General features: G+C 47.1%; 1 protein-coding gene across 2 annotated transcripts in view; it reads left to right on the top strand.

Annotated features, from left to right (window-relative positions):
• The first annotated feature begins 285 nt into the window (after window positions 1–285).
• Window positions 286–12,748, top strand: part of znf423 (zinc finger protein 423) — a 143,107-nt gene continuing 130,644 nt past the window's right edge. For both annotated transcript variants that reach the window (XM_035525243.1, XM_035525244.1), the window contains exon 1: window positions 286–2,798. In XM_035525243.1, the coding sequence (XP_035381136.1) occupies window positions 2,759–2,798 (40 nt within the window). In that variant the 5' untranslated portion in view covers window positions 286–2,758. The remainder of the gene's footprint in view (window positions 2,799–12,748) is intronic.

The following is a 12,748-nucleotide window of genomic DNA, read 5'->3' on the forward strand; positions in this document are numbered from 1 at the left end:
CAGAGGTGTGTGTGTGTGTGTGTGTGTGTGTGCGTGCGCGCGCAACAAATGCATAGTTCATTATTGTTAAATTCTAAATTTGTGTTTGATGAATCAATAGATTGGAATTAGTATCGCCCTGGTGTCATTTTCAGCCCAGCTCCTCGGTTGGATGGACTAGTTGTAAAGGTCCAGGTCTCTCGTCTGGTGACTTGCACTCTCAGAAATTCTTCAACACATAGTCTGTACCTGTGGTTCTACTGTTGAGTTCATAAAATAGCAAAGATATCACACACACACACACACACACACACACACACACACACACACACACACAAACACACTATAAATTATGTGCGTTTTGCAAAATTTACATGCCTTAGACGTTAGGCGCATTTCAAACAACATGGCATTTTCTCCAGCATAAAACGTATTAAATTCTCCCTAAAATAGCCCCAGTAGTGATTCCAAACAGGACCACCACATTTAGAGTTCACGCCTCTTTTCTCTTGAGTCTTAATTAATTTCATCCACATGTCTTGTAGCCGTTTTCTAAGCTTTTCGCTGTTGCGAAAGGAAAAAAAAAAAGTAAATCCAAGAGAAGATGACAGAGGGTGTAATCGCGTGCTATGTGATTTAACAATGCGAGTTTTTCAAGCCATTCACGTCTTAGCTGTCCTTGACCCACAAGGAGCTTGTAATATGGGCTATTTCTCGCCTTTGTATTTAGAAAGGGGTGCAACTGCGGCGGAGCCAAGGGCCCCCCTCTCCGGGACGCCGGAGGCGCTTTTAAAGGCAGTCTCCAGGCGCGCGGCCATTCCAGTGGGGGTTCAGACGAGAGCGAGAAGGGGCCCCCCGCCTCCACGGGAGGTCAATTTTAAAGGCCGCCTCGCGACTCGACGGGGAGGCGAGGCTCAGTCCGCGGGACACCCCGCTGCTCAAGACAGGGGACCCACCGTGTTATCCATGACAACGGCCGGGCAGCTCCGGCTCGGTCAAAGAGCGCGCCGCGGAGAAGAGGCGAGAACAAAGCCGCGTGTGATATTTTTTGAATATTTCTTTGGCTCGTGTTGCCAACGTGCCCTCTTTCTGTCAGTGGAGTATTGCGTCTCAAACTGCGGACGCCCAGACGGAAGCTGCGAGGAATTTTGGCTATGCCCTAGATACGACTCGCATGATCCGTGCGAAGGCCCGACCCTGCACCGTGCACACTGACGCTTGGCTGTAGGCTTTCTTTGATGTTACAAACATGCCCGCGCGTTTGCCTATGGATTCCAGCACGCTGTTACGGCGCAGAACGTTCTGGGTGTAATATAGACGCCAAGCGCGATCCAAACTACGTTTAACATAAATAAACGGAAGTACTTAGGAACAATTTTTAAAAAAACTAAAAAATTAAATATTTTAAAATAAGTTATTAAAACATGAAATTATCCTGATTCCAGAGATAATTTTATAGCTCTAGCATACTAACACAATTAGACCCATCTTAAAGAAGCGAGAATTATACCCTAAACATAAGCGATCGCGCTGAAGTAGTAATTATAGACAAGTAAAAGCTTGTTTTCCACATAGCAGCAAAATGCAAAAAAAACAAAAAAACAATAAAAATAAATATGCAGGTGAACTGAAAATTCATCGGTAAAAATCTCCTCTGCGCGGTAAAATGCTGGAGTGAGCCCAAGACGATGGCACCGCGTAACGAGAGTGAGGACCGTATAACACAATCCAGTCCGTCTTTTTCCTGTGCGCAGCAGTTCCTCGAAGCTCCATGTTTTGGCCCTGATCCGTGCTCCAAGTTAAGCTGTAGTTTCCATGGCTGACCATGGTTTGGTGCTGTTGGCTCTCTCTGTCTGCTCAACCCAGGCTGTGCGGAGCTCCCTGCGGGATCAGAGCGCTCCCCCGCCGGGACCCTACTCTCACATCCTCCTGCTGGGACACGGCTACACTTCCAGCCAAGCCTGGCTTTATTATGTGTGTCTGCGCTGCAGCCCCGCCAGCAGTCGGATCGGGAGGCGGAGGACGGACCAGACTCAGGACAAAGAAAAAGGGAGAGAGAGGCTAGCGACCGCAAACATTCACGGCTTTCGGGGAATTGAAAAGGGGGATAAAGCAAACGGGAAAATCCCCACAGGTGAAAATGCTGCGTAAAATGGCATTGAGGGTGCCTTCGGAAAAATAAGAGTCCGAGGAGGGCGGCTCGGTGTTTGCGGGATCAGGGCGAGGAAAAGAGACAGTTCCGACAACTGCACAAAACAGAACCTCCAGCGGACCACGCGGGCGGAAAGAAAGAAGAATAAAAACCCACAAACGGATCCAAACCGAAATCGTTTGCTCGTTTACTTGTGGTTAACGCATTATCGGGAAGTGTTGGCACCTTTCTGAAGACTGATCAGGTGTTACCGTAACGCAGCCGCTTCTCCAAACTCTGACCGTGTCTCGGTAAAGACGCTCCACCGTCCGCGACGTCGGTCTGTGCGCGGAACAAAAGATCGTGGCGTTAGGATCACCGACCACCGCAAGTTGTTCCGTTCAAATCTACAGGTTATATCCAGCGGTCGAAGTTGTTGAAATTTGCGGAATATCCGGCGGCTGCTGCTCTCCGTTGCGCGCGGCCATCCCTTCCTCATAGTGCTACTGGACTACCGCGACACCAGTCCGAAGTTGCCGCATTGCAACAGGCGAAGTAGGGGGGGAAGCACAACGCGCGCTTTTAGCCTATGGTTGTTGGCACAGTAGGACGGGAGATCCAAACAAGAGGAAACGCACCGAGGCAGAAATGTCCAGGCGCAAGCAGGCCAAACCTCGCTCCGTTAAAGGTAAGCGCTTTCGCGGCTGCAGGCGCGGACGAGTCGCGAGCAGCAGTGTGACCAATGAGGTTTCATGGCTGCAACTGGCGCGTATTGTGAAATGCCACCATTTCACATCTTTGCCCTGAATAGTGGCGTCGCGTTACCAGATTTACAGCGCCCACGGGCTACGATGCCCTCGGAAATAAATAAAAAAGAGATAATAAGTTTACGGCATCGGTCGGTTTACCGGATGCAAGCGGTTTGAAAGCATGGTTAGTCCGAAGTTTAAACGTTTAGCTGGAAACGGTGCACGGAGCGTATTCCGAATAAGATCGACATTTGGACTGATGCTTGTGTTTTGTAACGATGCGATGATGACTTAATATAGGCCAATTTGATTTATGTCCTATTATCAAATATTTACCATACGATACGATACAAATGTCATCTATATTTACAACTACATTGTATCGTAATTATAACTGTTCGTAAGAGTCGTTATTAAATATAACAATCTGATTACTCCTTAAAGCGAGAAAGGTTTGTCGTAGTCCACGTAAGTTTCTGTCCTTGCTTAGGCCTGTTTTACAAATAAACAGCCTTTTTTCTGCAGCTATGTAAGGATCTCAGCTGGATGCGAGCCTGGCTGGTGTCCCATGTTCGGTTATCTCCCGGGTCGCGCTGGTCTACCGGGACACTGTGCCTGTCAGCCGGTTGGTGCACGACCTCGCGGTCACACAAAGGCGCTTCACCTCCTCGGCACTCCTGCGAAGCCTCGTGCACTTCGCTCGGTAGATGTCCGTCCCCGCGCGCTTGGCGATTCCAAACGCAGGAGCGACGGGCGCAGACGCGCATGGCGCGCTGACCCCTATGGAAAGCAGATGGACCCGGGATGGCCATGTGGTCGCTGGTCGGCCCCCTCCCCCAATTAATAACTCGGGGGTTTTGTTCTAATTAACGGACACAATCTGCGGCGATTTATTGACAGTGTAAACCGTTTGTTCTGAAACAAATAATGCATCCCCCCCCCCCCCCCCGGAAACATATGCAAAGCAGTTAAATTGCAAAGCGGAAATGCTTTTTATTATTGTTGCTATTATTACCAATGGCCTATTACTTGTACTGTAAAGTTTATGAGTTTTATGGTGTTAAACGTTTTACTAAAAGAAGCTACCGGGGGTGTTATTGTTAATTTAATGACCACTTAATGTTCTGGCACACATGTTGCCTTGAGGCAATGACTGATGTAAAAATAATAATGTGGTATCCATTTCTTTCTTATCATATTTTACCATATATGATTTTTAAAAATCCTCAGCCTGATTTATACACACAGTGGGGCAGAATTTCAGTGCTTTTAAAATTTTTGTCAAAGCGGATGTTTACAAGTTTGTTGTCTGTAGAAAGCGCCAGGTACCACTGTCAAAACCCGCGACACGCACCGTACAGTAGCCTTCTGGCACTCCAGACGTATTCCCCCGCCACCGCAACCACTCGTGTCGGCTCGGTGATGCACGTCAGTCATCGGCCAATTAAATATGTAAGGAAGGCTCACTGCGCCGTTATCTCCTCCAAACACCTTTCGTATTGATTGGCAGTGTCAAGGATCAGAGGAGTCCAAGCGGCTCCAAGAGGACTATGGGTAGCACCATATAAATGTTTTTGTGCCACGTTATATCATACACAGGGACTGAGGTTGTTTAACGTTTTCTCGTCTCCGAAAGTCAAACTGGAGGCGTGAATGGGTTGATATTTCGAGTGGAACTCGTCCGATGAACGGGAGAGCCTGAAGGAAGCAGTTTATCACATCCATTAGAGCAGGGATTATTTCCTTTAAGGGAAGTCATGCTCTCAATTCAAATAGCATTAAAGGCTATGATTAGCACTGTTAATAACTAGAGAGATAGAGAGAGACAGACAGTGAGAGAGAGAGAGAGAGAGAGAGAGAGAGAGAGAGAGCACACACTTATGTAAGTGTGAGGGAGTGGAGCTTATCAAAATATTATTTCTCCCAATTAATCCTGTTTTAATGTGTGTCTGTGTGTACTTCGCTTGGCCGGGGCATTGCTGTTTCATATCTGCGCTATTCCCACGAGCGTTTCATGCATTATGTAGCGATGATTATTACTTAATTACACATTAATGAGTCCTCTTCATTTGCAGGACATTAAGGGAGGACGAGAGTAGCGCACAGTCTGGGAGAGGCCACGCACCCCTCTCCTGCACCCCTGTTTACAGCCAATCAAACCAAACCAGACCTTTAGCCCTGCAGCCGGGCAGCTCTGCGCCGTGGCATGGGTGCACCGTGCGCTGATAGGTGACAGAGAGCTAATGCCGTTATTTCCACACCAACACACCCCACCCTCCCCCCATGACTCTCCTCTGACATGGTGCGGAGTGTAATCTGCAGATGGGAAGACTCAGCCTTGAGACGTGGATGTCGGGCTGTGGTGGGGGGAGGTAGATTTGGGGGGTGTTAGAGTCTTTCCTGAGGTCTTTCTGGGGGAGATTGTTGCAGAGCGTGTAAAATCATTTCTTTGCAGGTAGATTTTAGGAAGGCCATTAGTAAACTGGGAAGTGTTGCAAACAACCTCCATTACCTGATGTCTGAAAATAGACAATGGGAATATTTAAACATTTACTGTATTAATTTTCAGCTCCATCAAAGGTATTATGTGTAGTTTTAAGAAGGCGCACCTTTAGTTGGTTTTCCATATTATAAAAGGATGTCTGAGGTAGATGAAAACACTTGCTGACTAGCAACTTTAAAGAGGTTAAAAGGTATGTGGGATTCATTTTATTTAGGTAGTTTAGAGATTAGTTTAGGTAGTTTAGAGATTAGTTTTGGTAGTTTAGAGATTAATTTAGGTAGTTTAGAGATTGTGCTTGGTAGTGAACAAAGCATGCATCATCAAATAATATGGCAATTTCTTTTGTTCTGGTAGTTAAAAGACATTTCTACAATTATTGGACTACGTTTCTAAAATTATTGGACTACTGCTGTGTAATGTAGATTTAGTTTCTTTGGCATGTGTTTGAGTATATATGTGCGTGTGCACGTGTGTGTGTGTGTGTGTGTGTGTTGGTAGAGATCTTATCCCTGACATCTCTTTGCTTCACCATCTGGTTTTAGCATTAAATGGCTTTTTTATTGTCACCTAGACTTTTGGCAGCTGTGCGGGACTTTCATTGGTCAGCAGGCTGTTATAAACTGCTGAAGTGAGTTACCACAGGACTGGCCGCTGCACACGGGAGACAGGGAGACCTCCACATTCCCTTGTTTACGCTCTCATGGATTCTGTTTTTTTTGTTTGTTTTTTTCACTTGCATCTGTTTTTTTGGGGGGTTTTTTTTGTATTTTTGTTTCTTTCTTAACAACTGGGTTTTTTTTCTAAGAATTGTTTGTTTACAGATTTATCAAAATTCACGCTGATTCTGTATGCCAAATATGTGTTATCTTTTATTTTTCAAAAGATAATATTTTGTTCATCTTTTTATTAACATTCTTTTCTATTTTATTATTTGTTATTTAGCAATAGTCATGTTTTGAAACAGAAAAGATTTGTTATATCTTGTGGTCACATAAATACATTTTGGTGGAGTGCTTCACTGAGTAACTGCACATTTTTGTGCTAGTATTACTAATTAATTGATTAATGAATTAGTTCTATTTATATATTTGCCAATCCGTTCATTTACATGGAGTTTTTTTCTTTTTTCTTTCTCAGTGCCACAGTGCAACAGTAAGCAGGTTAAGTTATTTATAACAACTGTCTTGCCTGAATGATTCAAATCAAATTACTGAAAATGAAAAACTTGAATGTTAGAAATCCTACCTAACCTTCAGAAAGTCAAATGCGGTAGGACTTCACTGACCGACTGTCCGCTTCTCCTCTCCCACGTGTGTGTTCAGACAGGATGGTTTTAACTATAGCGTAGCCTGATCAGTACGAGAGGGCTGACCTTGGGGTCACACTGAGGGTCAGTATGAATGACAGTAGCCCTAAATGACAGTGAACCTCTGGTGTGTCCGCAGTGCCGGGACTGGTCCACGCTGACGGATGGGCGTGACCCACGTTGCCCATGACGCAACATATGTAGTGGTGTAGAAACCTGAGCGTTGCTTTGTTGTAGGTGCGGACCTGGTCGGGAATGGCTGTGGTTAATGGATACTGTCCGGAATGGCTGTGGTTAATGGATACTGTCCGGAATGGCTGTGGTTAATGGAACCTGTCTGGAATGGCTGTGTTTAACGGAACCTGTCTGGAATGTCTGTGGTTAACGGAACCTGTCCGGAATGGCTGTAGTTAACGGATCCTGTCCGGAATGACTGTGGTTACTGGAATCTGTTCGGAATTGCTGTGGTTAACATAACTTATTCAGAATGACTGTGGTTAACAGATCCTGTCCGGAATGAGTATGGTTACTGGAACATGTCTGGAATGTCTGTGGGTAACGGAACCTGTCCGGAATGGCTGTAGTTAACGGATCCTGTCCGGAATGACTGTGGTTACTGGAATCTGTTCGGAATTGCTGTGGTTAACATAACTTATTCAGAAGGACTGTGGTTAACGGATCCTGTCCGGAATGAGTATGTTTAACGGAACCTGTCCGGAATCGGTGTGGTTAACGGATCCTGTCCGGAAGGACTGTGGTTACTGGAATCTGTTTGGAATTGCTGTGGTTAACGGATCCTGTCCGGAATGACTCTGGTTAATGGAACCTGTCCGGAATGACTGTGGTTAACGGGAATGTGCTGCCCTTCCCTTCCAGCCACTATTTAAAGCAGAACTTCCTTCCTTAAAGCTTTAGCCTGGTAGCACAAGTGTGTGTGTGTGTGTGTGTGTGTGTGTGTGTGTGTGTGTGTGTGTGTGCGTGCGTGTGTGTTCACGTGTGTGTGTGTGTCTGTGTATGTGTGTATATGTGTGTGTATGTGTATGCACGTACGTGTGTGTGTATGTATGTGTGTATATGTGCACGTGTGTGAGTGTGTGTGTGTGTGTATGAGTATGTGTGTGAGTGTGCGCACATGTGTGCGTGTGTGTGTGTGTGTGTGTGTGTGTGTGTGTGTGTGTGTGAAGAAAGACGTCAATATTCTAGTCATATGTGTACTTGCAGATCTTAGTGACAGTGTGGTTGTGTTGGATAATCAGAACTTAAAGGTGTTTATGTTTACCAATACTGAGGAAATATTAGTATCTTAAACTAACATCAAAGCCTAAATATTAAGTTCATTGTTTTTTGTTTTTTTGTTTTTTTATAGAACAAAAACCATATCCTCTGTTAAATTTTGAATGGATAATATTGGTAATGGTTTATATCATAACATAACATCATGGCTGGATGTTAGCGATTACCTGCCCACTCTGGTACTGTGTTGATTCAACTGTGCTTGTGTAGTTTCTCAGGTAATGGGAGATGAAACAGAAAATTGATTTTTTATTTTTCCTCTTTTTAAAATGTTCATTGAATTCACAGCATGAGCAGTTTGTTAACAACTCCTAAAGGTACTTCATCAGGACAAAGGAACCTGTAATTACACAGTTTGGTATCACTGGGCTTCCTCCTTTGGTCTCTATTTTTGTTCCCCTCATGTCTGCTTCACGAGTGCTTTGAATACGCCCCGTAGCACCATTCCTTTCTTATTATTCCTTATTACCTTTTATTTTTGCCTATCGGAATGACAGCACTGGCCCTCACCTATGAAAACATCACTGTTCTCCTCTATCGTCTTACCTACGTGTGATGGGCATGTTGCTCTCTGCTGACCCCTCTTGGTTGGGAGTGGCGGCACGGCTCTGTGCGCTTGGCTCTGGGGTCAGAGGCAGACAGGGGTGGCAGTGGTGTTTACTTCCCACCCCCCAGGGCAGCGTGCATGCCAGTGACAACTCCTTATCTGTGGCCTGCCTGCTAGTTTTGTGTGGAAGGATCTGTCTTAATGTACGAGCTCAGTGCTGGGCTGCGCCATTGTACCGGATAAGCCGTGCGCTTTATCGGTGGGCCAGAGATCGGTGGCTCGGAACCAAGGCGTGCCGCGGACCCGTGCAGGACCTGCTCGGTGCCACGCTCCACTTCGGAAGGGGAGGCGTCGCCCTGGCGAGGGCTGCTATTAATTCTGGTTGGGCGGCCGCCCTCGCTGGCCTGCCAAACACGCCTCCCCCACTCCTCCCCCCCGCGCCAGGGCCTCCCCGAGGAGGCTGGCCGCTCTAAGATGGCCCGGCCCAGGCTGCTGCGTGGCGCAGATTAAAATGTGCTGGAACACCACTCGGAGAAAGAGGTTCTCAAAGCTCCCCGTCCCCCGTGCAGATTACATTTGGCAGCTGTCTCCACCTCACCCGCGGAGGCCGCTTACGTCGGCGGGCCAGGAAGCGCACAGAGATACGACAGGTCGAGTTTGTACGCCTCGTTTTCTCTGTAATTGAAGGGTTGTTTTTTTTTAAACTAAACTTACCTGTCCAGTGCAGCACAGGAGGATGCGTGTTAGTGTTAATCTAGCAAAGATCCCTCACAGTTCACACCGGTCCTTGGTGGCGTCTACTGAAGTGTGTGTGTGTGTGTGTGTGTGTGTGTGTGTGATGGATTTTTCCTGCACGTGTCAGAAGAGGAGGTGTAATTCGGGAAGAACCTTCTAATCATTGCTACATTAGAGCCATACATCAGAAAAAAACAAGCCATTCCTCTTCTCTTCTGGGTTCTCCTCCGCACTCCTCCTCTCCGTCTCCATGCGACTGTTCCACGCCCCGCCCCTGCCTCGCCGGCCTGTACATTAAACATAAGGACAGGGGCAATTAAAGCTCGTCCTCTCCACCTGGCTTATGCATATATTTATTGGTGGGGGTCCCTGCCTGGCCTCTGGGCTGTGGCCCGGTGCTTTCTGGGAGAGCCGCGCGGAGGTGGGGGGATCGCAGAGGTCATTAGTGAAGAGTGCTGCTACTAGCCTGACCTCTGCTGACCCCCGAGAGTCCTCGCCGACCCCTCTGCTGGCCCTGGACCCTCCCCCTCCTCCCCTACCCACCCACCCACCCACCCACCCACCCCCGGGCAGGGGAGAAGGGCAGGCTGGGTTAGAGAGGCTCCCAACACCAGTGCCTGATCCAGAGCTGGAGGGGGAAGGCTTTGCTCCGAGCCCTCACAGATGTTTTTTCCTCCTGCATCTGGATTTGCGTGTGTAAAACAGCGTGTGTGTGTGTGTGTGTGTGTGTGTGTGTGTGTGTGTGTGTGTGTCCACGGAGATAAACATCACCCTGGCACTTGTGTATCCCACCGTACCGGAGCGCAACCTATCGATTTCATTCCGCCTGGAAAGTTTTCCACAACAAAGAGCCAAAGAGTTTTAAAAATAGGAAGAATTTGCTGGGTTCGGTAGCCTCTGCCTCCTGAACATGTGTAGTGTTTGAGTCTGCTACGCTGCCCTTTGAGTCATTTGCAGGGGTTCACTACCGGAGCCTCGTCAGACGGCTCAGTTGGGTTTATTTCCTCTTTTCTTGCGTTGTTTTGGACGAGAAGGCCCGTAGCAGCGCCGACGAGAGCAGAGAAGGGAACGATGACCAGTCACTGGTGGCGGAGGGGAAGGAACTCCGGTCTCATGTGAGCCACGACCGGCCGCGCCTGGCCGTCTTTTTAAGCACCGACGTGACGGACGAGAGATCAAAGCGCGGACGGCCTCAGTTTCTCAGAGTTCAGGCTTGTGCTGGAGAGAGCGCTATGAAGTCTTTCCACTCTTTCCTGTCCAGCGTAGTGTGGTGGGAGGGGCTGCCACGTCATCTTCCAAATTGATTATGAGGCGTGAAGCATTTGGGTCTTTATCCTGGGCTAGACGATGTCTGTGGCAGGGGTCTTCACTCGGACGGCATTAACCCCACATTGGATAGGAAAGCCTCTTTACGGAAGGCCGACGCTAAAGTTGGAGCGACACAGCTGGGGATTCAGCCTTCGACAAGCAAGCAAGCAACATAAACACACACACACACCCTGCCCCAAGCTGAGGATAATAACCCATAGTAACAAGAGGGCAATAATGAAGAAGCGATTAAAGTTGTTCTCTGTTGCAGAGCAAACGCACACATGCACACACACACACACACACAAAACACACAATACTGAGAATAACTGTATTTAAATATTTTGCGCACTAGTTGTGTGTATGTATGTATATTTATGTTTACTAGTATAATGGCTTTGTCTGTATATGGTGAGATACGTGGTGAGATTCATGGTTTGTGTGTGTGTGTGTGTGTGTGTGTGTGTGTGTGTGTGTGTGTGTGTGTGCGTGATTTATATGGCGTGCAGGTAGCCTGCTTTGTTCCAGTACTCTGGAATATTTAAGCAATTCCCTGAAGTGAAGCCAGTCCACCTCCTGACCGCTATTTTCTTTAACCCTGTTCAGTGGCTGACATTCTGTCTAGAAAAGCTAAACTGCCTGGTAGGAGATTTACATGGACTCAGACAGTCTCCTTAGCTTGTGTGTGCTCTGCATCCTCGCTGGGCTGGCAAGGAAGTGACTGTGTGTCTTTGGCAGGAAGTTCTGGAGCGTCAACGGACTCGCATGCACGGAGGTGTCAGTTTGTTATGCCTGTGTATATCTGGGCCAGTTGGCTGCCAGGGCGTTTGTGCTCAGTTCTGTTCACTCTGAATTGAACTGAGGTCATTGTAGTGTATTTGTGCTCAGTTTTGTTCACTCTGTAGTGAACTGATGTCATAGTAGTGCGTTTGTAGTCAGTTCTGTACAATCTGAAGTGAGCTGAGGTTATCATAGTGCGTTTGTGCTCAGTTTTGTTCACTCTGTAGTGAACTGAGGTCATCATAGTGTGTTTGTGCTCAGTTCTGTTCACTCTGTAGTGAACTAAGGTCATCATAGTGCGTTTGTGCTCAGTTCTGTTCACTCTGTAGTGAACTGATGTCATCGTAGTTCATTTGTTGTCAGTTCTGTTCACTCTGAAGTGAACTGAGGCCATCATAGTGCGTTTGTGCTCAGTTCTGTTCACTCTTTAGTGAACTGATGTCATCGTAGTGCATTTGTCAGTTCTGTATATATATATATATATAAAAGCATGTGTGCATGAACAGTATGTGCAGGGCCAGTTACTGTATAAGTGGATATTAGAGTCACCTGCTCATCCGTTAAAGTCGATAGTCAGTTATCACGAGCCCACTGAAGTGTTGATAGATCATTTACCTCTAACAGTCAGTGAGCTACAGAGCACCACCGTGCTGCCAGGAGTCGTGGATGACTCGTACAAATATACGGCAGACTAGCAGGTACTGCGTATAGCGCCCCCCAGTGCATAAATTAGTGAGGAGTTAATAAAGCGCTGAGCGCAGACCAAACCCAGAGTGAGCTGAGAGCATGTAGACCAGTGTGTGCCCTAATGCAAACAGGAAATTACACCTACCTGTGAATATAGCACATATATACACACACGCATTTGACACTTTGTCACAGAGAAAGCCTGTGTGTGAACTGAAGAAGCAGCATCTGTAAAAGTATGCTAAAGGTAAGCTGACCAGAGAAGGACATCAAAGTGAATCGGGTGAGCTCAGTTAACATGCTGCGTTAATGGGCTGCAACGGGCGTTTTATGCCTTGGGTCTGGTCAGGTCAAAGGTCAGGTCAGGTCCAAGGTCTCCAGCAGCAGGGTTGCGACTAATGAAGGACCCTTTCTCCTCCTTTGGTGCCATGATGTCCTGAGAACAAAGTGGTAAAACAAAGCTCGGCGTCCAGAGAGACACCTGTTTCAGTCTCGTAACACACTGGGTAACAGACTAAATGTGTGCACGTAGGTTGGTGATTAAAACCAGTATTAAATGCTATTCATAATTTAAATCCTAAATTTTTGTTATTATTGTGTGTCTGTTGTCGGCCAGAGGAGGATGGGTGCCCCTCACCCTTTGAGTCTTGGATCCTCTCATGGTTTCTTCCTCGTGATCTAGGGAGTTTTTCCTCACCACTGTCGCCCATGGCTTGCTCAATAAGGGCTT

Source organism: Electrophorus electricus, chromosome 4 (assembly GCF_013358815.1).
Source record: "Electrophorus electricus isolate fEleEle1 chromosome 4, fEleEle1.pri, whole genome shotgun sequence".
Lineage (NCBI taxonomy): Eukaryota > Metazoa > Chordata > Actinopteri > Gymnotiformes > Gymnotidae > Electrophorus > Electrophorus electricus.